The sequence below is a fragment of the Geotrypetes seraphini genome, chromosome 12 (assembly GCF_902459505.1).
Source record: "Geotrypetes seraphini chromosome 12, aGeoSer1.1, whole genome shotgun sequence".
NCBI classification, from domain to species: Eukaryota; Metazoa; Chordata; class Amphibia; order Gymnophiona; family Dermophiidae; genus Geotrypetes; species Geotrypetes seraphini.
Window position 1 is genome coordinate 115,436,990 of NC_047095.1, and position 25,644 is coordinate 115,462,633.

Sequence of the window (25,644 nt, forward strand, 5' to 3'; positions counted from 1 at the left end):
AAAGAGAAGCATGTGTTGAAAAACCCACCACTTCAGAGAGATTGGGGGCTTGCTCAACCCCCCCCCCCAGAGATTCAAATCCCAAACTGTACAGAATCGATGCCAGGGATTCGGTGTCGAAGGCTGGAGACAGTTTAATTTCTGCAGGGCCTTACCGGACCAACACCGACAACGTTAAAGAGGACCGGCGTCACTTCATACTGTTTGTCGGAATCGTTGGAGACTCCTGTGCAAGTGCTACTGGTTTCAAGAACCCAAACCTGACTGGCACCGGAGGAGTCGGTGTCGACAAAGGCGTCGGCACGAACTGAAAATACAATTGGACATGTACTCAAAGTACTGAAAGAATCTGCTGCTTAAGAGGAAAACACAGATACTGCTGGCTGCGTCGCCGGTACCATCGGTGCGGGTCTATGCTCCAGAGATGAAAATACCGGTATCAAGGCACACATCAGGAGCAGAGCGGAAAAGTTACTGAAGGAAAGAAAAAATACCGGTACCATTGGCCTGTTAACCAGTACCATCGGTGCCGCTCCACGCTCCGAAGATGAGTATGCCGGTATCAAGGCACTCATCGATATCAAAGCGAAGCCAGAGATGGGGCTAATCGAGGTGGGCAAGACTTGACTCATTATTACAATGAACGAGGTCAGCAGGATTGGACTCACTGCTACAATGACCTGAAGCCCAAAGGAGAAGGGAAAAAAAACTTGTGAGCCAACTTACCTAGGGAGGAGCAGTGCCCGAGGCAGCAATGTCAATATAAGTGCGGGCTGGATTAGCACAGGCGATGACGGAAGTGTGCTGGGCATCGGATTACTGATGTCAGCGGGTGCCAGATTTCTGATGGCTCCGAAGGGATACTCCTTCCGAAGTACTCGCGTGAGAATGTACTGACGAGGAGAAGAGCAGGGGAAGTAGAAAGTGGCAAGGCCGAAGTCCTGACACTGCGAGAACCATTGGAGGATGTCGGTGAAGACAACTACCCCAGTAAAGCAACCACCCAGATGGAAAATTATCAGGAGTGTCCTGAATGGTAAAACAGCTGTAAGGTATATATAGATATATATATATTTACTAAAATCGAAGTAAAAGAAAAAACTGACTGAAAGGTCAGAAGATGCGAGAGCGGGGTAGGAAGTGAAAAATTTTCAACAGCCGTTAAAAACGTGACTTCTTAACTCCGCAGAAACTAAGAAACTGAGGGACCGCGCACCCTGCATTGGCGGGAAGGCACTCGCGCATGCGCGGTTTGGGATATTGCGAACTTTCTAAACTCTTAAAGTGGCGATGCACTTTTAAAGTGGTCTGTACCGGGGCGACGTCGGCGACGTCACCCATACATGAAAATATGCTGCCTACTTGTCCTGGGATAATGCTGCCCCCAATACTTGATTGGTTTTTTTTTTTTGGATTGTGATGCATACCTATTTTAACAGTTAGCTGCACTGATCAGTTATTATTGCTGGGAGTAATAAAATTAAAGGAATCAACTAGTACATGACCATGTTGTATGTCAGTATAGTCTTCTTAGTGAGGCGTTAACATTCTCAGTCCAAGAAGCACGAGAGGGGTCTGGAAATCAAATACGGGTCTCCTGCACACACTGCCGTGGGGGCTAGCAGACAGGCCCAAGAAAGAGATTTTAATGGGACACAGGGGGTGCAAGAAATAGAAACATGCATCCGTGTAAAGCAAGACGGAGGGGGAAAAAATGCAGTGGTGCAAATTATTCCTACCTGCTCAAGGTGTTCCTTGCATCCTGCAACAGGGAGAGAAAAAGGCAAAGCTTAACTACCACCACCTTCTGTCGATCAGATACAAAATTATTTTGAAACACAGTTCTACACAACAGGTGCTAACATTTAGGAGCCAATGACGTGGGTCAATGTTTACAATAATGGGGTTCTAGACATATATGCCACAATTCTGAAAATACCCACTTAACTCACATAACACGTATGTGCAAGGGGGGACTGAAAAGTTCTTAGCCTAACCAAGAAGAGAATGATATGGATATGGTTCAATCAATGATCTGAAGCAATGCCAAAAACATAAAATTTTGTTTCTGCAAATTGGCACTTAAGGAAATAAGATAACTCTCTTTTCAGCTACAGTGGCAAAATAACACTCAGAATTTAGGAAGTTAGTAGGTTGGGCTGAGAACTTTTCATGCCCAAGAGTCACACACAACTTATAGAATACATAAGTTGCACCCATACCTTCGACATCTAGGGCAAAGATTTACATCAGCTCTATGGCTGGCATAAGTGTCTGAACCCAACTTTTAAGCATGTATATACCTGGTGATGCTAAGTTTCTTTAGAGACATCAAGCACTTAGGTCTCTTTACGAGACAGATTCCTTCCAGGTACCCTGTTATTGAATTGCCCTGTTTATGTACATTCTAAAGAAAGAGTGCTAAAGCTGGAACAGTAAACACAAGGTGTGGCCTTATTTTAAGCACAGATCAAGTTCCTTTCAGGTTATTGGTTAAAATGTAACATTTCTGTGCTTCTGCGGAGACACAGGAAAGTGAAGTTGCTTACCTATAATGGAGATTCTCCATAGACAGCAGGGGAACGCAACCACACTAGTTGGTGAAGTCCTTAGACCAGGGGTGTCAAAGTCCCTCCTCGAGGGCTGCAATTCAGTTGGGTTGTCAGGATTTCCCCAATGAATATGAATGAGATCTATTTGCATGCACTGCTTTCATTGTATGTTAATAAACCTCATGCATATTCATTGGGGAAATCCTGAAACCTGACTGGATTGCAGCCCTTGAGGACCGACTGACACCTGTGCCATAGGCTGATCCTCAGTGTCGGTGCTCTCACCTAGCTAAAGTAAGCTTTTGGCTTACTGAGCACGTGCAGGGACTCCCACCTTCCAAGGCTCCTTCCCTTGATACTCAGTTGTGTGTCTAGCTGAAAAACACCATACATATCTTAGAGGGGAAGGGGAAGTGTGGCTGCATTCGCCTGCTTTCTACGAGAACCTCCGTTATAAGTAAGCAACTTCGCTTTCTCCACAGACAAGCAGGAGGAGATGCAGGCACACTTGTTGGCAAGTCCCTAGCTACTCCTTGTAAAAAGGTGGTGGTAATTGGAGGAAGGAGTGGCCTAGTGGTTAGAATTACAGCCTCAGCACCCTGAAGTTGTGGGTTCAAATCCCACACTGCTCCTTGTGACCCTGGGCAAGTCACTTAATCCCTCTTATTGCCTGATACAGATAAGACTGTGAGCCCACCGGGACAGACAGGCAAAAATGCTTGTGTACTTGATTGTAAACTGCCTAGATAACCTTGATAGGTGGTTTACAATTACCTAAATAAATAAATAGATCAAGGAGCAAAATATTTGATTATAGAACACTTAAAACACATGTCTAGTCCCGGGTTTTGGGCTAAGCAGGAAAGGCCAGGAAAAGTGAACAGAGGACTAGGTTGCTCTGTACCAGGATCTAATTTTGTGAAGAAATGATGGATGTGTTTAAGAGTAAGAGAACTCTTTGAAATGTTTTGTGGTTTTGTTTTATTGCTGCTCCACGTGCAGTTCGTCTGTGGAATCTGAAATCTAGGCTGTGGCTATTTTTGGCTATTATTAACCAAGTATCCAAGGACACCAACTAAGCAGCAGACATATCCCGAGATCTGAAATTCAAATGTCACTATGCAAAAAAAAAAAAAAAAAGTATTAGTTTTATCATTACTAATAAAGAATTTGAGCTCAAAGAGAACCAACTCCCAAATTCAAGGTCCTGGATTTCAGCCAGACTCAGAGCCTACGTTTTCAGCTGATAATTCATCATAAATTTAAGCACTTATGTTTAAAAAATTTTTTAGATCCGACGTTCCATTTGTCTACATTTATGAACCAAATGATGACAATCAAAAGCTAAGCTCTCCCCACAACTCAAATTTTTCCCTGTTGCTACAAATTTTTGCTCCTAAATTTAGGAGTTCAGGGAAATTCTAAATAGCGGTGTAACTATTCAACCACAGTACATTTTCAAAAATGCCAGGTTAAGAGCATAAATTCTTTGAATAAATCAGCCCTTAGAGGTTTGCAAATATGTTCAAATACCCCCAGGTCTCTCCCTTTGAGAGTTACAACACAGGGATTGCCAAGGACTCAGGTAACTGGGGCTCCAGCTTGACAGGGTAGACAAAATATATAATCCTGCTATCTGCATATTCTGCTTCTACATGATTTTTTCTCTTCCAGGGAAAGTTCTGGGTTACTGCCTTGACTCGTTTTGGATTAGCAGTATTATCAAAGTTGAATTAAACCATAAACCACTCAATATCAAACTAAGAACCCACCAAAGGAATTCTCCCACAAGAAGCATTTGTACACACATCCTCAGTTATTCCAACCCTCAACACCCCCCCCCCCCATTTTCCCAGAAGTGGTCCGAGAGGAGAATTAGCATGTTTAAATAATTTCACCTCTCATCATCCTGTTAGACCAATCCAGACTAGTGGGATTGTACCTAAACTTCATCCTTCAAGACCAGAGGGATGAAGCACGGAGCTCGTCATGCTGCTGTGGCCTCCGCTCAGGAGCCTCCTTATGACATAGAATGCACCCAGAATCCTTCTGGGACCTCCCTGCCACTGAACATATACAGACTCAATCGAGGCCTTCATCTAGCACATAATGTTGGACAAATGCTGTTTCTCCTTTGCGTGGCTCACTGAATATTACAAAGAAATGATCTGATCTTCTGAAGCCACTGGTAACCTTCAGGTAACTAAGTTGAGTCCTGCAAACGTACAACTTATGAAGGACTTCTCTAGGGCTCCTTCTCATCTCCAATCTAACTGCTAGAAGAGAAGCTGGCCTATTAAAATGTAAAAGGGGTGCCACTTTCCAATAGATCCAATAGAAACAAAATTCTCCAAAATACTTATAATGGATTTTTGACATGAAAGAGTTTGCAACTCTGAGATCCACCAGCTGAACAGATTGCTGCTAGAATTTCATTTCCGCAGTTAGGAATTATTGAGGGATTATAAATCGAATGCATCTTTAAATAAAAAAGAGTATTTAAGTTAGATTTTAATCTATCCAGAGAAGATTCCTCCCGAAGATGTGATGGCAGAGAGTTCCATAGTAGGGGGGCAATTACAGAGAAGATCGATTTACGAGTGGTATTGTAGACAATTTGACATAATGAAGGTATGACTAAAAGATTTTGATTATTTGGTCATAATTGTCTAGCTGAGTGGGCATGAGCAATCTACCGATAAATCCTACTTTAGCACCCATCATCCTAGAGTAGAACATTAGTCTGGTTTTGAGGGTGCTTTATAGTCTGCTCTTTGAAATTTTGAACAGGGTGTCCATGAGGGATCTGTCTTTGAAAAGGATATTTATTCCCTCCCTATTGCATTTACCATCCATTTCTTCCTATCTTATCAATTATTGTATTTCCCCCCTAATCTATTACATCAGGGCTGCCCAAGTCCGGTCCTCGAGATCTACTGGCAGGCCAGGTTTTCAGGATATCCACAATGACTATGTTGTATGAAAAAGATTTGCCTGCACTGCCAAACCGGAACAGTTCCGGTTTGGCCTTGGGTGAAGAGAGATCATGGTTTGGAATGCTCCCAAACGGTGTGAGGCTTACATACATTGTATAATGAATGAGAAGAATACAGAATCTAATTGAAGCTGGGAACTATTCAGCCGCTGACGGGCGAAGCAGTCTTGTGTTGGGCGCAGTGCTTCAATTGTGAAGAGCATTGTTGCATGGAGTATGGAGCAACAATTTAATGAACAAATAACCGAGGATAAAGAACAGTTTGTAAAGTATTTGAAGACATTAAACTCAGTATATGGACAATGATGAAAGTTTGACATGGACTTTTATTGGAGGGGAAGGGTTCACATTTATTAGATATATTTATTAGAAATATTTATGTGATTAATTAATGGTGCTAGTGAGGTTCATAGAAATTTATGATAGGTGTGGGTGAAATTACACCTGAGAAATAAATTTTAAAATGATTAAATGTGTTGCAATTGTTAAGGTGCTCTCTATGGTTTATAAAATGATGATTTAATGTATGAGAGCAATTGAATAGGAATTACAAATCCCGTTGTCATTTAACAAGTGTTGAATATGCATGAGAGAAATTTGCCTAAAATAAAGGGTGCGTGCATGCAAATCTCTGACTCACTGGCAGCCCTTGAGGGCCAATTAGGAATGCCAAGGTCTTAAATCTTCCCAGGCTCTCGCCTCCCTCACCTTCAGCAGGTCTTGGGTGGACTGCTGGCATCGAGTCCCAATCTCTGTGATCAGCTTCCTCAGATCAGTGACCTTGCTGGAGAGCTTGCTGATCGTCTCCTTCAGCTTCTTCAGCACCATCTTCTCTTCCTCACCTAGCCGAGTGAGCAGTAGTCGTTGCTCTTCATTCAGAAACTGGTGTAGCAGCTCAAACTCGCATACAATCCTCTGCCGCCTTCTTTCCACCTCTTTCTGTAAGAGCAAGAAAAATGGGTAAGAAAACAAGATAAGCCCTCCGGATGATACAAGGCAAAGAAGAGCCTGGCTGGGGGCCAGGCTGAGAGCATCTGGGTGCCAGGCGCATATTGAACATTAAAAATAAATCTTTTGTATAAAACATAGGAGACCATCAGACAGCAGGGCAAAACTTCTGATGTGAGAAGTGAAGCTGATCTCATGCTATAAAGCTGGGAATCTATTCTGAAAAGAAATTGCTATTAATACTGGACCCCTGAGGAAGAAAAATGAAACTCAGGGTTAGGATGAGTTCCACAAAAGATGTTCTATTCTACTTTCATTTTGTACTTGTACTTAATGCTTCCTGATAAACTGGAGTATTACAGATCTCAAAAGAAATCATGACTGCCCAACACTGGAGACAACCTACAAAAAGTGTGTTGCTACATATCATGACGCACACATCAGGCTTTTTAGGACCCTTTTCTAACAATAGTGGAAAACTGTGGGATAACTAGTTGCATATAGTTAGGTGGCCTTTTAGCATATTTGGACTCTTGGAATGACTTAAGGGGGAGAAAAATGGAGTAGGTGCTTCACTGAAGGGTTTTGCTTTGTTCTTTGCTGTGCTTGTTCACTCTTTCCAAAAATACTAGGGGACAAGTGATGAACCTACTAAGTAGCAGATTTAAAACAAACCAGAGAAAATATTTCTTCACTCAATGTTTAATTAAATTCTGGAATTCGTTGCCGGAGAATGTGGTGAAATCAGTTAGCTTAGCGGGGTTTAAAAAAAGGTTTTGATAATTTCCTAAAAGAGACGTCCATAGGCCATTATTGAAATGGCTTGGAGAAATCCACTGCTTATCCCCTGTTTTGCTACTTGGGATCTAGCTAGGTGCTTGGAACCTGGATTGGCCACTGGTGGAAACAGGATACTGGGCTTGATGGACCTTTGGTCTGTCCCAATAAGGCAATTCTTATGTTCTTATAAGTTAATAAAAGAAAAACATGATAAAGAATTTGGAACATACAGAGTCTTGCACACCCAATGTAAGTGAAGTGAGCAGAAACGCAGTCATGTTAGGTTACTGTAGATGCCTTTGATACCACTGGATACCATAATGAAATATTTTTGCTACTACAGTGGATTTGTTTACTATATTCTTCACCTCCTGGTTTGTCGCTACTTTCTGCATTGAACTGTTTAACTGCAGGCGGTGTTTGCTCTTGTTTACATTCCATTTAACACTGCTGCCTTGTTCAGCGTGTTTAGCAAAGAGCTAAGTATTCTATTTCACAGTCATATTTATCTTTATGGCTTATGCTTTGTATAGTTCATAACAGAAAGGATTTTTGAATTATTGGGATGTATGATAATTATACCTCTGATAATCGCATGGGTAAACAAAATGAGAAAAGTCCACTGCAGAAAATTAAGATGCAACCAACAGCATGGATAATTGAAGGTAACAAAACCAGACGTGTCCACAAAACTCTCTAATAAAGGGGTCCTTTTATTAAGGCATGCTAACTCCTTAGTATCTTTACAAAAATCAATTGTGGAGGGTGGGGTAAATTTTCCAAACTTCTATAGGTATCATCAAGCCTATATTTTACGTCAGGGTATGTATTGGGTCCTCCCAGAACTCATGGAAAACATCCCAGACTGGTTATACTTGGAATGGCGACTCACGTTTCCTTTACATCTCTCTCATGTTATTAGTATAACAATGCCTAGGAAATATAAAGAGAATAGAATATTGATAGATACATGGAAAACTTTACGTTATGTTAGTAATTTAACACCTGATCCAATACATAAATCAACAAATCAATCCATTTGGCTAAACTCCAAGATTAAAATTGGCAGTTTTAAAATGGTTTGGAAGCATTGGATTATTGCAGGCATACGAACTTTAAATAAAGTTATTTCAAATGGAAAACTGCTTGATTTTTCACAGTTGCAACATAAATATGGTCTCCATAAGTCACAAAGTTTTAAATGGTTGCAGCTGAAACAGGCTATTCAAGAGGGGTTCCCTGAATGGAAAAATCTTTTTTTTTTTTTTTTAATCTTTATTCATTTTACACTCAACAAGTGTACATAATAATTTTCACAATTAAAATATCACATCACTTGAATTTCTACAACAAATCCCAAAATGAATTATATCCCCCTCCCATCCAATATCATGTAATATAGAATGTAATAACATATTCCACAGTAATAACAGATTATCGGAACCCACCCCCCACCCAATCCATATTTATAAACCAAAAGGAAAAGTAAACAATTATTCATTATAACAACTTATTAATGGCCCCCACACATCCTTAAACTTACTGAAATATCCTTTTTGCACAGCTAACAATCTTTCCATTTTATATAAATGACATACTGAGTTCCACCAAAAACTGTAATTCAATCTTGTACAATCCTTCCAATTAAATGTTATCTGTTGAATAGCAACCCCCGTTAGGATCATTAAAAGTTTATTATTTGCAGATGATATTTGACATTTAGCCCTCATAGACATTCCAAACAACACCGTATCATACGACAGTGCCACATGATTTTCCATCAAACAATTAACTTGGTCCCAAATTGAATACCAAAATGCCTTAATATACGGACAAAGAAATAATAAATGATCTAAAGTTCCAGCCTCGAGATGACAATGCCAACATCTATTAGACTTAGAGCAATCCAATTTTTGTAAACGACCAGGGGTCCAGAATGCTCTATGCAACAGGAAAAACCATGTTTGGCTCATAGATGCAGACATTGTACATCTCATCCTCCAAGACCAAATACGTGGCCATTGAGACGCATTAATTTTATGTTTAATCTCAATGCTCCAAATATCCCTAAGTCCAATTTTTGGTTTTTTATTCAAATAATCAGATAATAATTTATACCAATGCACGGCCTGGTGATCCAGAAAGTCTGCCTGAAAGCATAAGAATTCTAAACTAAATTGATTAAGAGATTTCCATTCAGGGAACCCTGCCTGAATTGCCTGCTTCAATTGCAACCACTTATAACTTTGTTTTTTATCCAGACCGAATTTATGTTGCAACTGTGAAAAATCAAGCAGTTTACCATTAGACATAACATTATCTAATGTTCGTATCCCCATTTTAATCTAATCCTTCCAGACAATCTTAAAACCGCCTATTTGGATTTTGGAGTTCAACCATATAGATTGATATGTAGATTTTTCAATAGGAATAGGTGTTAATTTATCAACAAATCTCAGTTTTCCAAGTGTCCATTAATATTCTATTATCTTTGCGTATTTTAGGCATCTTGATACTAAGAAGACCAAGTCTAATTGGAAACATCAGCTGTCTTTCCAACCATAACCAATCTGGAAGCTGCTCCATGAGCTCTGGGAGGACCCAATACATACCTAGGCGCATAATATAGGACTGGTGGTACCTATAGAAGTTGGGAAAATTTACCCCCCCTCCTTAATTGGCCTTTGCAAAGACACTAAAGCAATTCTTGCAATTTTACCCAGCCAAATAAATTTAACCAGAATACTATTCAATTTTTTATAGAAAGACCCCTGATAAAACACTGGTATCATACCCATTTGGTAACAAACAGGCAAAATCATCATTTTAATAGTTTGAACTCTTCCCCACCAAGATAAATGCATAGGATTCCATTGCTCACATAACTCTGTTACTTTTTGTAATAAAAACCTTTCATTTACTTTCATTGTCTCTTCAAGTGTATTTTTTAACCAAATTCCTAAATATTTTATTCCTTCCTCTTTCCAAATAAAAGGGAATGAATCAAATAATCCTTTTGTACAATGCACATTCAAAGGAAGAACTTCTGACTTAGTCCAATTTAATTTATAACCTGAGAATTTCCCAAATGTATCAATCAATTCAAGTAAGCGTGGGTTAGTTTTTCCGGATTTCTCAAATGAAGCAATATATTATCTGCATAAGCAGATACTTTATATTCCTTTCCAGAACATGGAATACCCTGTATATCTTTTTCTTGTTGAATAGCTAATAATAAGGGTTCAAGTACTATATCAGAAAGCAAAGGAGACAAGGCACAACCCTGTCTAACTCCCCTCCGCAATTGAAAACAATCTGAAAAATTATTATTAATAAACAAATGAGCAGCAGGAGAGTTATACAGCGCTTGAATCATTTGTATAAATCCGGACCCAATACCAAACCATTCCATAGCTTGATACATAAAAGTCTACTCTACCCGATCAAAAGCTTTCTCAGCATCTAAGTATATAGAAAAAGCAGGATCATCAATTGTTTTTGTTAGATATAACATATGAAAGGCCAATCTAGTGTTATTTGAAGAGTGTCTTCGAGCAACAAATCCTGTTTGATGCATACCGACTGTATGAGGAAGAGCCTTAGCCAAACGCAAGGCCAAAATTTTAGCTAACAATTTACCATCTACATTTATTAAAGAAATAGGCCTGTAGTTTGAAATCAATGTAGGATCTCTATTTGGCTTTGGCAAAACAATAGTTAAAGACTCTGCCATAGTGCCTGAAATACAACCTTTATTTAGTCGATACTGATATAAATTTAATAGATAAGGTAAAAGGGTAAATTGAATTTTTTTAATAAAACTCCACTGTAAAACCATCACCACCTGGAACGGTCCCAACTCTCAGGGATTTCAATGCTGCTTGTAATTCTTTTAGTGATATTGGCTCATCTAAACTTCTTTTTATATGATCAGGAATGGAAAAATCTTAATCAGTATAGTCTGGAATTTTTATGCTTTCAAGCGGATTTTCTGGGACACCAGGCCGCACAGTGGTATAAATTGCTATCTGGATTTTTAAATAAAAAACCAAAGACTGGTCTTAGAGACATTTGGAGCATTGAGATTAAGCATCAAATTTCTGCATCTCAATGGCCACGTATTTGGCTTGGAGAATGAGATGTACAGTGTCTGCATCTATGAGACAAACTTGGTTCTTTTTGTTACACAGAGCATTTTGAACCCCAGTTAGATTACAAAAGTTGGATTGCTCCAAGTCTAATAGATGCTGGCATTGTAATTTGGAAGCACTCTAGATCATCTACTTTATTTTTGTCCCTGTATTATTGCCTTTTGGAAATCAATTTGGACCCAAATTAACTGCTTATTAGAAAACCATGTAGCTCTATCATACGATACAATTTTATTTGGAATGTCCATGAGAAAAAAATGTCAAATTTCATCTAATAATAAGGAGAAATTAGGTTCTTACCTGCTAATTTACTTTCTTTTAGCTTCTCCAGACCAGTAGAGGTTAACTTTACGATTGGGTATATATCTAATCATGACCAGCAGGTGGAGACTGAAAACAAAACTTTGGGACAGTATATCCTAGCCCCTCCTCTCTATTTCCCTCAGTCTGCCGAATAGCCAAGCAGAACCAAGAACTGGAAAACAACAGAGAGAAAAAACAATACTCCGAAAGGAGTAACAAATAACATACCCAAAAATGCTGTTGGAAAATGCAGAGGAGAAATTCCCGAAGGAAGAAGGTCCCCACAGCTCGCCAGCTAAGCCAGCCGAGCCACAGCCGCTGTTCTTTAATTCTCCCCGGCCCTAGAAAAATACTAGAACCCGCAGCAAAAACCAAAAACTGCCCGCGCAACAGCCCCAACAACAACAACAACAGACAGGGTGGGGACCTCTACTGGTCTGGAGAAGCTAAAAGAAAGTAAATTAGCAGGTAAGAACCTAATTTCTCCTTCTTTAGCACTCTCCAGACCAGTAGAGGTTAACTTTACGATTGGGACGTACCAAAGCAGTCCCTCTCACGGGCGGGACCCCCGAAGGGCCGATACCAGAACACGCTCACCGAACACCGCGTCCCGACGCGCCTGAACATCTACCCGATAATGCCGAACAAATGAATGCAAGGAGGACCAAACCGCAGCCTTACAAATATCCACCGGAGGCACGAGCGACGACTCAGCCCAAGAAGCCGCCTGACCCCTAGTGGAATGAGCCTTGAGAAACTCCGGAACCGGCTTCTGACTCAGAAGATAAGCGGAAGCAATCATCTCCTTGATCCAACGCGCAATAGTAGCCTTAGAAGCGCCAGCCCCCCGACGAGGACCCGCCAGAAGCACAAAGAGATGATCGGAGCTCCGAAAATCCCGGGTCCGCTGCACATAAGCATGGAGGACCCGACCGACATCCAACTTGCGCAGCTGTCGTTGCTCAGAAGAACCCTCCCGACTACCCAAGACCGGGAGGACCACCGATTGATTGACATGAAAAGGAGAAACTACCTTCGGCAGAAAGGAAGGAACAGGCCGCAAAACAACCCGCTCCTTCGAAAACTCCAAGAAGGGAGCCCTACAAGAGAAAGCCTGTAGCTCAGACACCCGTCTAGCAGAAGTAATGGCCACCAAAAAGACCGACTTCAGCGTAAGGTCCTTCAACGAACAGCCATCCAACGGCTCGAAAGGAGGGCGCACTAGAACAGAGAGAACCAGATTGAGATCCCAAGAGGGAATCGAGGGCCTTATGGGAGGCCTGATCAACTTGGCCGCCCTAAGAAAGCGAATCACATCAGGAATGGCTGACCAACGCTGACCTGTCACCAGCCCCCGAAAAGCCGACAGGGCCGCCAGATGAACCCGAAGAGAAGACCAGGCCAGGCCCCTATCCAGGCCATCCTGCAAAAACTCTAGAATGTTAGGCAGAGAAGCGCGAAAGGAGACCACTCCCCGCGCTCGGCACCATTCCTCAAAAAGACGCCAAACCCGTACATAAGCCCGAGAGGTAGAAAGCCTCCGGGACCCCAAAAGTGTAGAGATCACCTTGTCGGAATATCCCTTCTTACTCAGGCGGCCCCTTTCAAGAGCCAAGCCGTAAGACAAAAGGGAGACGGGTCGAACATGGGAATGGGACCCTGCGTCAGAAGATCGCACTCGAGAGGCAGAGGAAGAGGATCCGCCACCAGATGCCTCACCAGATCCGCATACCACGGACGACGAGGCCAATCCGGAGCCACCAAGACCACCAGCCCCGGATGGCGAACAATGCGAAGCAGTACTCTGCCCACTAATGGCCAAGGAGGGAACACATACAACAGCCCCTCCGTTGGCCACGGTTGGACCAGAGCATCCAGACCCTCGGCCAGACCGTCCCTGCGACGACTGAAGAAGCGGGGTACTTTGGCGTTGCCACTTGTAGCCATCAGATCCATCAGGGGCTGCCCCCAAGCACGCACTAGCAACTGAAACGCCTCGGCGCCGAGACACCACTCTCCCGGATCCAAGAAGTGACGACTGAGGAAGTCCGCCTGAACGTTTTCTACCCCGGCAATGTGAGAGGCCGAGAGGTCCAGAAGATGCGACTCCGCCCAAACCATGAGCCGAGCCGCCTCCTGCGCCACCAGAGTGCTCTTGGTGCCCCCCTGACGATTGACATAAGCCACCGCCGTGGCATTGTCCGACAGGACTCTGACCGACTTGCCCAACAAAAGGGAGTGGAAAGCCAACAGCGCCAGCCGGACCGCCCTGGTCTCCAACACGTTGATCGACCAGGAGGCCTCCTCCGTGGACCAGGTTCCCTGAGCTGAGTGACCCAGACACTGGGCCCCCCAACCCAGGAGACTCGCATCCGTAATGAGCACCGTCCACTGCGGAAGATCCAGACCCACCCCCTGAACTAGGTGAGGGGTCCGGAGCCACCAACGCAGACTGCAGCGCGCCAAGCCTCGCAGGGGAACCGGAACATCCATCCCGTGCCTCTGGGGAGACCACCTCCGGAGCAGAGCATACTGGAGAGGACGCATGGGGGCCCGCGCCCACCTCACCACGTCCAGGGACGCCGCCATCGACCCCAGGACCTGGAGGAAATCTCACGCCCGAGGACACCGGGACGCCAAAAGCAGGCGAATCTGAGACTGCAATTTGCTCACCCGGGCCTCTGGGAGGAAGACCTTCCCCAAGGAGGTGTCGAACAGCACCCCGAGGTACTCCAGACGCTGAGCCGGAACCAACCGACTCTTGGAAAGGTTGACCACCCAGCCCAGCGACCGGAGAAACTCCACCACCCGAGCCGTAACCCGGGAGCTTTCCTGCAACGACTTGGCCCGAATTAACCAGTCGTCCAGGTAAGGGAGTACCAGGATGCCCTCCGACCGCAAGGCTGCCGCGACGACCACCATCACCTTGGTGAACGTCCGGGGAGCCGTGGCCAGCCCAAAGGGAAGCGCACAGAACTGATAGTGCCGACCCAAGATCGCAAAGCGCAGGAAACGCTGATGAGAGGTCCGAATAGGAACATGCAAGTAGGCCTCCGTCAGATCGAGAGAAGTGAGAAACTCCCCCGGCTGAACCGCCAGAATGACCGACCGCAGCGTTTCCATACGGAAAGAGGGAACCTTGAGAGCCCTGTTGACCCCTTTCAAATCGAGGATGGGCCGAAAAGTCCCCTCCTTCTTGGGCACCACAAAGTAAATGGAGTACCTGCCCGTGCCCCACTCCGGGGGGGGCACTGGAACTACTGCCCTGAGATCTAGCAAGCGCTGAAGGGTCTGGCGAAACGCCAGCGTCTTCCCAGGAGTCTGACACGGAGAAGCGAGGAAAAAATCCGGCAGAGAGCGGGCGAACTCCAGGGCATAACCGTCCCGCACCACCTCCAGGACCCACTGATCGGACGTGATCTCGGCCCATTTGGGAAAAAAGTCGCGCAGCCGGGCCCCCACCGGAACCAAGGGGGGCGCCGGCAAGGCGTCATTGTGCAGGACGGGAAGCGGGGGAACCGGCGGAGGGATTCCCTGCCCCCCGACGGGCCCCCCGAAAGGGCTGCATGCGCTGGAAGAACCGACCCCGGGAAAACCCCGGAGACTGGAAAGAAGCAGCCCCACGCCCAGGGCGATACTTGCGAAATTCCCGCAAACGCCCCCGGGCCGCACCACCCCGAGACGCCGGGCGGGCACGGTCCTCCGGCAAACGGGGAACTTTCGAGTCCGACAGAGTCTGAATCAACTTATCCAAGTCCTCTCCAAATAAAAACGACCCCCGAAAGGGAAATTTAGTAAGCTTAGCTTTGGACGCAGCATCCGCCGCCCAAGCGCGCAGCCACAACACACGCCTTGCGGCCACGCCAAAAGCCATGGACTTAGCCGAGATCCGCACCAAGTCATACAGAGCATCCGAGAGGAATGAGGCAGCCATCTCAATCTTCGCTACCTCCTGATCCACCAGAGACCAGTCGTCAGACTCTCGATCCAAGACCCGCTCCGCCCACCGAAACACGGCGCGAGCGACCAGTCCCCCACAAATAGCCGCCTGGACCCCAAAGGCAGAGACTTGAAAATTTTGCTTAAGGATGGTCTCCAATTTGCGCTCCTCAGAGTCCCGCAAGGCAGAACCGCCCTCAACAGGCACGGTATGCCGCTTGGAAATAGCCGAGACCACCGCATCCACGACTGGCGAAGCTAACGTAGCCCGATCCCCTTCAGGAATGGGATACAGGCGAGCCATGCTGCGCGCCAGCCGAAACGGCGTCTCCGGCGTTTTCCACTGCTCAAGAATAATATCCCGAATATCCTGATGCATAGGAAAAGAGCGGGAAACGGAACGGATCCCTCGTAACAGAGGGTCCCCCACACGCGGAGTCTCCGGCGGCGCGTCCTCAAAACGCAAAGCCGAAGAAACCTGTTGAATAAGGTCAGGCAGCTCATCTCTCTGAAAAAGGCGCACCACGGACGCCTCGTCACTGGAGAACGGGAAACCCGACAACCCGCCGCCAGCTTCCGTCCCCTCCAGAGGGTCCTGGAATTCCTCAGAAGGGTCCAGGTCCTCCTCCAGACCGACACGTTCCTCCGACCACAAATCCTCGTCCCACGACACCCGCGGACGCTTGGACAAGAGAGGCGGCGGAGGGGACGTCACGTCAGACGAGAGAGGCAAAGCCGCAGGGAGCGCGGAGGAAACCCCACCCCCCGAGACCCCCTGGGCGCAACCGGGACCCCCAGCCGCCTGAAAATAGGCTTTGCATAATGAAAAGAAAAAATCAGGGGAAAAACCCCCCGAGGGTCCCAAGGGACTCCCTGCCACAGCAGGGGACCCAGCAGAAACCTGCCCCTGCTTAGCCAAAACAGGGGGAAGGTCACCTGAGGTGGAAGACAAAATGGAGGGGCCAGACAGAGAAGATGGCGGTTTTCCCGCCAAAAAAGCTCCCTCCATAGCCTGAAGCGGCTGAGAAACCTGAATAGTCTCAGCCGCTAAAGCAGGCAAGCCGGCATCAGCTGTCAAAAAATCAGCTGAGAGGGAATCCTTCGGGGAATCCCTCCGTGGGCGGTTGTGGAAGACCGGGCTTCCCCACTGCTCCAAGCCGACTCGCGAGGCACCATCGGCGGGGAGCTCTGGGCGCCTGCAGCCGCTGCCGACGGAGCTCCACCACCTCACCGACCCAAACCGCCGAGTTCAGGCCGGCCGCGAGTGCCTCGCGGCTGGACTAAAATTGTGGCCTACTCCCCCGGAGAAGGGCACAATTGCTCCATACGCGACCTAGCTATAAAAAAGTGCTGGTTACATGAAAAAATACAGTAAAATACAGTTTTCTTAAAGGGATACAACCCTCCAGACCAGCACTACCTCAGGATTTTTTTTTTTTTTTTTTTTTTTTACAGAACAGACTCCACAGGCTCTCAAAGCAATATGCCTTGCTTGATTTAGGGGGCAAGGCTTACTGCTGAGGCTCCTCTAAAAAAATGTGGGGAGGTGGAGGAAGTGGGGGGAGGGACCCCGCTCGTGACCCGCCGGGTTTAACACCCCCGAGGTCGGACGAACCCCCAAACAGAGTCCGCCCAAGCTCCGTCCGGCTAAAAACAGGGACAATAAACCCCCTAAACAAATTCCAACAGCCCTACCAAGGGAGATGGGTACAGATCACTCAACACCTGCTGGAGACTGAAAGAAGACTGAGGGAAATAGAGAGGAGGGGCTAGGATATACTGTCCCAAAGTTTTGTTTTCAGTCTCCACCTGCTGGTCATGATTAGATATATACCCAATCGTAAAGTTAACCTCTACTGGTCTGGAGAGTGCTAAAGAATAAACTTTTATTAATAATGACAGGAGTTGCCATTCAGCATATTATCAGAAACTGGAAAGACTATACCAGACTTAATTACACCTTCTGGTAGAATTCATTATGCCATATATACAAAATGGAAAGGACAATTGCTATACAAAAAGGAAATTATAATAATTTTTTAAAAATCTGGGGACCATTGATAACATATTGTAATGAGTAAGACATCTTTTTACACTAAAAGTATAATTATAATAATGGAGAGGGGGAATATACTATATTGGTTTAATAATTATTTTGAATATATTACATGTATGATATGTTTGATTTACAATATTTGTGGAAAGGGAGAGGGTGGGGGGGATTAAAATATGTATTTAAATAATGATGGAAATAGTTTTCAAGTGATCTATATGAATTAATTGATGTAATATTGTACACTTGATGTAAGATATAAAAATGAATAAAGAATTGGAAAAAAAAAAGGCATTCTAACTGATTTAGCGCACGCTAAATGCTAAGGCATCTATTATATTCTATAGGCACCTTAGCATTTAGTACGCCTTTATAGAAGAATGCCCAAAATACTCAACTCGACATCTTTCAGCTGAGACAGCCTGCATCAGAAGTCTAAATATTTAACATAAAATTATTAACTAAGCCAGTGATTCCCAACCCTGTCCTGGAGGAACACCAGGCCAATCGGGTTTTCAGGCTAGCCCTAATGAATATGCATGAGAGAGATTTGCATATGATGGAAGTGATAGGCATGCAAATTTGCTTCATGCATATTCATTAGGGCTAGCCTGAAAACCCAATTGGCCTGGTGTTCCTCCAGGACAGGGTTGGGAACCACTGAACTAAGCTATTCTGTTTTGTGTTTTACGTAAGCCATGCGAGTTCCTTTAATCTGCTTCTCCCTAACCCACACATTTTTATTTTCACATTTGCCATATTATGCTCATTTTTATTGACCAATGGTCACACATATTCAATATATACATTGTTCCATTATTTATTGTGTTTGTCTTTGTTTTACACATTCAAACGTCTTATGGTTTGTATTAGTATATGTATATTGGATTTATTGCATTTGATACACCGTTTGAACTTAATTTTCTTCTTTATAATCACACATGGGTTTTAATTATGTGATGTTTATTTTTAATGAGTTTACTTTTTACATCTGTTTGCATAATTTCTCATGTTTATTTATTCATAAATATCTACTTATATATTTATCAACCAACATGGAACTTACGCTCCTTGAACAGTAATACCCTGGTGATCTCATCTATGAAATTCACCTTAAAGAATATAGGAAACCTATACTCTATGGCCGGGGTGTCAAGTTCCTCCTCAAGGGCCGCAATCCAGTCGGGTTTTCAGGACTTCCCCAATGAATATGCACGAGATCTACTAGCACACAATGAAAGCTGTGCATGCAAATAGATCTCATGCATATTCATTGGGGAAATCCTAAAAACCTGACTGGATTGCGGCCCTCGAAACTCAAGGAGGGACTTTGACACCCCTGCTCAATGGGCTCCTTTTGCTAAGCTGCATTAGGGCTTTAATGCATGCTACAATGCCGCGCTAGACGGCAACGCCAATTTTTTTCCCTGTCCCTCAGGAACTCGTTTTCCCATCCCGTCGAGTTCTTTTCCTGCCCCTGCCCCATTCCTGCAAGCTCTGTCCTCATCTGCACAAGCCTCAAACACTTTAAAATTGTAAGTATCCGAGGCTTGTGCGGTTAAGGCAGAGCATACAGGAATGGGGCAGGGACAGTGACAGTGGCAAAACTCGTAGAGATGGGAGGGAGAAATTGAGTTCCTACAGGACGGGGACAAATTTGTTCCCCGTGCCATTCTCTACTTCAAGCATTTTCCTAATCTGTCCCAGTGGGCTTATCTAATGCACCTGGGACAATGGAGGATTAAGTGACTTGCCCAGGGTCACAAGGAGGAGCATGGGGTTTGAACCCACAACCTCAGGGTGCTGAGTCTTTAGCTCTAACCACTACATCACACTCTCCTCCAAACACGGACAAATAAAAGAAACAAAGAATTTTAAGGGAAGGACAACACAGACACTGCAAACCTAATGTTGTTCACTGTCAGTGGAATTCTTTCTGATTTCACTTGAGAGGTGGCCTTCGTTTCCTAAGAAAAACCCACCTTCAACTCCCGGGTTGCCTTTTCCTCATTGGATTTCACTTTTAGGATATCCTCCATCTGTTTCTTAAGTGGGTTTAGGCAGCTCTGCAGCCGCTCCTTGACAAGAAAATAAAGAAAAAAATATATATAAAAATTTACTGTGGGCAAACAAACGAAAAGACAAAGGGAGAACAAAACCAAACACAGACAAGAGAAAGATGGGGCCCTCGAAGAATCTTAAGTGATCATGTAGAGTCGGGTTTTCAGGAAACCCACACTGAATGCATTTCCCTCCACTGTACACATATTCATTTTGGATAGCCTGAAAATGATTGGTTTGGTGTGTTCTGAACCCAGGACTTGGTTAAGAACCTCTCAAAGATGAGTCCTGCTGGGGTCTTTTAGTCCATTCAAAAACTTCTGAGAAAATAGTAGGTTTAAAACTCATAAAACCATAAAAACACGCACTCAATATCTATGAAAATTGGGTAAAGTGGGACCGGGGAAGGGGGTGAAGCAGCAGCTTATTTATTCAAATGCAGACCAAGCCACATATACGTACATAAGCACACTAAAATCAATGGCCAAAACACTCCACTGTAATAAAATAAAACTTTTTAAAAAAGTAAACTTTAACTGTTCAATTTCAACTATTCAATTCAATGTTCCCAAAATCCTTAAATTATTTTTTTATTTAACATCCTGTAAGAAATTTCATAAAACATAGTCGCCCCTTCTCATTCTATATTAGAAAATAGTTCAAAACAGATGATTTCATCCAACAGTACCTATCTGAAACACAGCAAAGTTCAAAGCGGGGGGCAAGAGTCTAATCGTCCAAACAGGGGTCCCTGTTTCGCTTCACACTGCTTTAGGGGATCGAATTAGGAGCTTCACTCATAGCAGCTTCTAATACAGTATTGTTCCGCCCCATTTCATGTGAGCAGTTTCTTATATGAGAGAGCACTTGTTTTAAGATGTGTAAACAGAATATGTTCTATTGACTCAAGCTCCTAGGGTGCTCAGATGCTCCGTGAGCTTGGCTGCAGTCTGTGGCTAGAATCCGCCTTCTTTTCTGCCTCTAGGAGAGAATAGAATCCATTTTGTTGGACAGCACATGGCTATAGGAAAGCTTAGGACAAGCATTGCCCCTCACCAGGTTTTCAGCCCAATAGGAAGGGAGGTGCCTGGGGCAGTGGCACTCCTCCCCCCTCTTCTCTGCCCCCCTCCTGCTGCACACGCGCACTCTTTTCTTTGTACCTCTAACATTTGCGGCAAGAGCCACAATCCCAACCTGATGTCCCTCCCTAGGCGCATGTCCAGGAAGTGACGTCAGAAAAAGAGTCGATGCTGATGCGAGCAGCAGGTTGGGGTTGCTGCTTGCGCTGCAGACATTAAAAAGGTACAAGGGAAGGGGCATGCATGCGGTAGCAACCTAAGCTGTATTAGGGTGAAAACAGTGGCGTCTTGGTGGAGGCACCGGTGCCGTCCTCCTCCCTGCCCCCACCAAGACGCCACTGTTGGGGGCAGGGAGGACGCCACTTGGTGGGGGCAGGGAGAAGGACGGCACCGGTGCCCCCACCAAGACGCCACTGTTTTCACCCTAATACAGCTTAGGTTCAGTAGCTAAGTCTGGAGCACAGTGTTATTCCCCACAAGATATGCAAGTATATTCCCAGCTTCCCTGTGTTTAGGATGTGCTGGTTTAGTGGGAAGATTCTGTAAAGAACTGCCTTGAGGTTATCAGAACTCCGAGTGTTTATTCTTTGCTTTAAGTTATTGAAGAAGCTTGTTCAAAGAACTAGAGAGTCCCGTTTGATAAAATTAAGGCTACAGGGTTAAAGAGTTTATATGCCTGGGATCCTCAGGGACACAGCCAGTTTTTAAAAGTATATTCTGTGATTAGCTCATGGCCATCCTTACTAATCTCCCTTTTAAGAGGTTTTTATTTATTTTTACTATCACATCACCATGTGCTCTAGAAACTACATTATTAGAAATCAAAACATTTCTGCCTTTCCAAATGTAAGAAGACAGGAGTGGAACAAGAGGGCTGTAAATTAGAGAAGGCAATGTTCAAATCCTACTTCCCCAACTAATACATCTTAAGACTCTGGGCAAGTCACTTCTCCCGTCACGGTCTTGAGTAAAAAAAAAAAAACAAACCTAGGTTGTGATACCTCAATTCAGATACTTCAGTTTATCTCATGCCATAATTTGCCTTGAATCAGAAGGTGACCAATTCAATTTAAAATCCAAGCATCCCGGTAAGCCTGTCACTTAGGCCAAAAATAAGTCCCGGCAGCCATAAACTTAAAATCCATATGAAATGCAGGAGCCTCATAAGGTAAGATGACAACCTGAAAATAGATATAATTTTGCAGAGGGAATTCCAATTCTATCTTTATTTTCCCACACAATCACTTAGTAGCTGTTAAAACATATCCATGATTATGATGCTGGAAGTAGAGGTCTGCACGGGAACGGGGATCACGGGAATCCCCTCTGACCCACAGGACTCCCACGGGGACACCCCTCTGGCCCATGGGGATGGAAGGCTTTGGAAGCAGGGTTCGACTTACTGAGGCCTACTAAATTCCGACACTGCTCAGCAAGTACACAGCTGAGAGCCTTGCTTGCTGATTGGTCAGCAAGGCTAGAGCAGGAAGACACTTATTTAGTGATCCACCCAGCACCCCGAAGGCCCCGATACTGGCAAAACTAGAAGAGAGTGACCAAAGGAGGCAGGAGACAAGGAACCGAGCTATTTTTTTCAGACCCGAGCTGAGGACGGAGCAGCAGTGAGCACAGCAGGCATGATGAGGTGCTTCAGAGAAGCAGGAGGACTTGGCAGCTGGCAATCAGGTAATTAACTTAAACATAAAAGAAACTGTGGAATTGATGATCCTGATGAAATCTTTTACTGTGTTTTATATTTTCATATTATGTTTTATTTTTGAATTCATTTTTCAAATAAAGATTTCATCAGGATCATCAATTCCACAGTTTCTTTTGTGTTTGCGCTGCTGTTTTCCTTGTGGAATCTCTTTGGTGGAACCCTTTTTTTTGTTTTCTGTTGAGGTAATTAACTTATAAACCTCCTCTTTTACAAAGACTGACCTGTCCATTATATTCTATGGACGTGTTAGCATTTATCGCACGCTAAATCGGCTAGCACGCCTTAGTAAAAGAGGGGGTTTATAAGTTAATTACCTGAACAGAAAACAAAAAAAGGGTTCCACCAAAGAGATACCACAAGGAAAACAGCAGTGCAAACACAAAAGAAACTGTGGAATTGATGATTCTGTCAGAAGTAATTGCTTCTTTTTATGGGGACTGGCGGGGATTCCTTGTGGAGATGGGTGGTGATGGAGAGGATCCCGATGAGGATGGGTGGGATTTCTGTCCCCGTGCAACTCTCTAGCCGGAAGTGACTCAATCCCTGGCGGCACACCTGGAATCTCACCACAGCACCCTAGTGTGCCACACACAGCTTGCGATTCACCAGTCTAAATTATACTGTCTCCCAAAGTTTTGCTTCTGCAGTGGTCAAACATGAAGTCCAATTTATAATTTTCCACCAAAAAGGGAGCAAAGATTGGAAATCTAGAATAACCTTCCACAAGATAACATTTTAACTGAGAAGCAATGCTGCAGACTGGCTTATCGCTTACTCTGTAACAGCATTGCCACTTGCTGGCTTGGCTGTAAGGATCAAAACACAAGTCAAACCTATAAACACAAAAGCTCCCATGTCACAGTGCTTCCACAAGTTTTGTGTTCAAAACTAAGATCTCTCAATTTAAAAAGAAAAAAAGGAAGATTAGGTTTTCACCTCGATAATCTTCTTTCTATCAGAAAGGCATACAAGTCTTGAACAAGTGGTTTATTCTCCTCTATTCACGAGCTGTGTAGAAGGTATCATACACATTCCTATCTGTGCCCTTCTCTTCAACTGCCAACTCCAGACTCCGTCCCTTCTACCTTGCTTTGCCTTACGTCTGGAACAAGCTGCCCAAATTCCTTCAGGGCCGCTCCATCTCTGGCAGTGTTCAAGGCCCAGTTAAAAGCCCACCTCTTTCAGAGCACTTTTGACTAACTCCTCTCACCTTGGGACCTGCATTCCCAACCCTATGTGTCATTTAAATCAGTCCAAGTTAGACTGTAAGCTCTTCCAAGCAGGGGCCATCTATAAATGTAAAAACGTACAGCACTGCATGCGCCTTTCAGCACTATATAAGTGATTGGTAGTAGTAGAGCTGCAGCCGAAAAAAAAATGTGAATGATGCCTTCTATACAACCAGCGAGTAGAGGTGAATAGTAGAGGTCTGCACGGGAACGGGGATCGCGGGAATCCCTCCCTAACCCACGGGAACCCCCTATGGCCCATGGGACTCCCACGGGGACCCCCCTCTAGCCAACGGGACACCCACGGGGATGGAAGGCTTTGGAAGCAGGGTTCGTCCACATAATATAATGGGCACGTCAGCCTTAGTAAAAGAGGGGGGGTTATAAGTTAATTATCTGAACAGAAAACAAACAAAAAAAGGGTTCCACCAAAGAGATTCCACAAGGAAAACAGCAGCGCCAACACAAAAGAAACTGTGGAATTGATGATCCTGTCAGAAGTAATTACTGCTTTTTATGGGTACGGGCGGGGATGGAGGTAATTCCTTGCGGGGATGGGTGGGGACGGAGAGGATCCTGATGGGGAAGGAGAGGATCCTGACGGGGATGGAGAAGATCCTGATGGGGATAGGTGGGGACGGAGAGGACCCTGGCGGGGATGGGTGGGATTTCTGTCCCCACGCAACTCTCTAGTGAATAGCCCACTGGTTCAAAACTCAAATGCCTTTTGCAGGAGAAGTGATGATACCAGAGTCAATTTCAATCTGCCAGTCAAAGAAAGGTAATAACGTTTAACAGCTAACCTCTCAAAATCAGCTGGCATGTCCCCCCTCCCCCCCAGCATTGGAACAGATGTCACTCGGGTGACAAGGAGAAAGAAATTTTTTAGTGCCCATTATCGCTAACCCCCTGCTCCCTACTCCTTCTTCACACTTTACCCTGTACTCCCTGGCCGCCTCCTCAGTGGTGACCACCCCGTGGCCCAGATGGTCCGGCTCTTCCCGGCACCGCTTACAGACGGTAGCCGAGTCCTCCCGGCAGTAGAAGCGCAGGGGCCGGTGGTGGGCGCAGCACAGCGGGCCCATCCAGTCGGCGTCCTCCTCCCAGTCGCCGGCGGCCCCCGCCTCGCCCGCGTGCTCGCCGGCGCCGCGCGAGCTGCCGGCCTGCAGGTGCTTCACGAGCTCCACGATGTTGGCCAGCTGCTTGTTGGGCCGGAAGTTGCGGCGGCGGAAGAGCTTGCGGCACTGCGGGCACGGGAAGATGACGCCGCCGCCCCCGTCGCCGCCGCCGTCGCCGGCCCGCGTCTCCCAGTGCTTGTTGATGCAGGCTCGGCAGAAGTTGTGGCCGCAGGCGATGGAGACCGGGTCGATGAAGTAGTCCAGGCAGATGGCGCAGATGGCCTCGCTCTGCAGGTTGCGCACCGTGGCGGCCGCCATCTTGCGCGCGCGGACCTCGTCCTCTGCGCTCAGCGGCTGAAGTAAAAAAAAAAAAAAAAAAGAGCGCGAGGACGCCAAGCGATTGGCTCGTTGACGAGCGGCTCTCTTAGGGCGCCTACAGTGACGTCACACCATCGTCGGTTAAAAACAGGCTCGAGAACGCTGCGTTCAATGAGGAGAAGTGACAGGCCCGTCGCTGACGGCTGAAGAGAAGTTGGCAGGGAGAGGACAAAAAAAAATAATAAAAGAAAGGCGTCCGGATAACGCGGGAAAAAAATAAATAAAAATAAACAGGGAAAGATGCAACCGGAGATAAAGAAACCCCCCCCCCCGCAAGCGGAAGCGCGTTACCGCCGTCGGAAGTGCCCGCTCCAAGATCCGCCCTTATCTGTTCTGCG

General features: G+C 45.2%; 1 protein-coding gene across 1 annotated transcript in view; it reads right to left on the reverse strand.

Annotated features, from left to right (window-relative positions):
* Positions 1-25,282, reverse strand: part of LOC117346598 (E3 ubiquitin-protein ligase TRIM39-like) — a 50,516-nt gene extending 25,234 nt beyond the window's left edge. Inside the window, exons 1-4 of the mRNA XM_033916429.1 lie at positions 24,749-25,282; positions 19,704-19,799; positions 6,256-6,486; positions 1,740-1,762 (exon numbers count right to left, since the gene is read on the reverse strand). Of these exons, the coding sequence (XP_033772320.1) occupies positions 1,740-1,762; positions 6,256-6,486; positions 19,704-19,799; positions 24,749-25,246 (848 nt within the window). The 5' untranslated portion in view covers positions 25,247-25,282. The remainder of the gene's footprint in view (positions 1-1,739; positions 1,763-6,255; positions 6,487-19,703; positions 19,800-24,748) is intronic.
* Between the last annotated feature and the right edge of the window lie 362 nt (positions 25,283-25,644).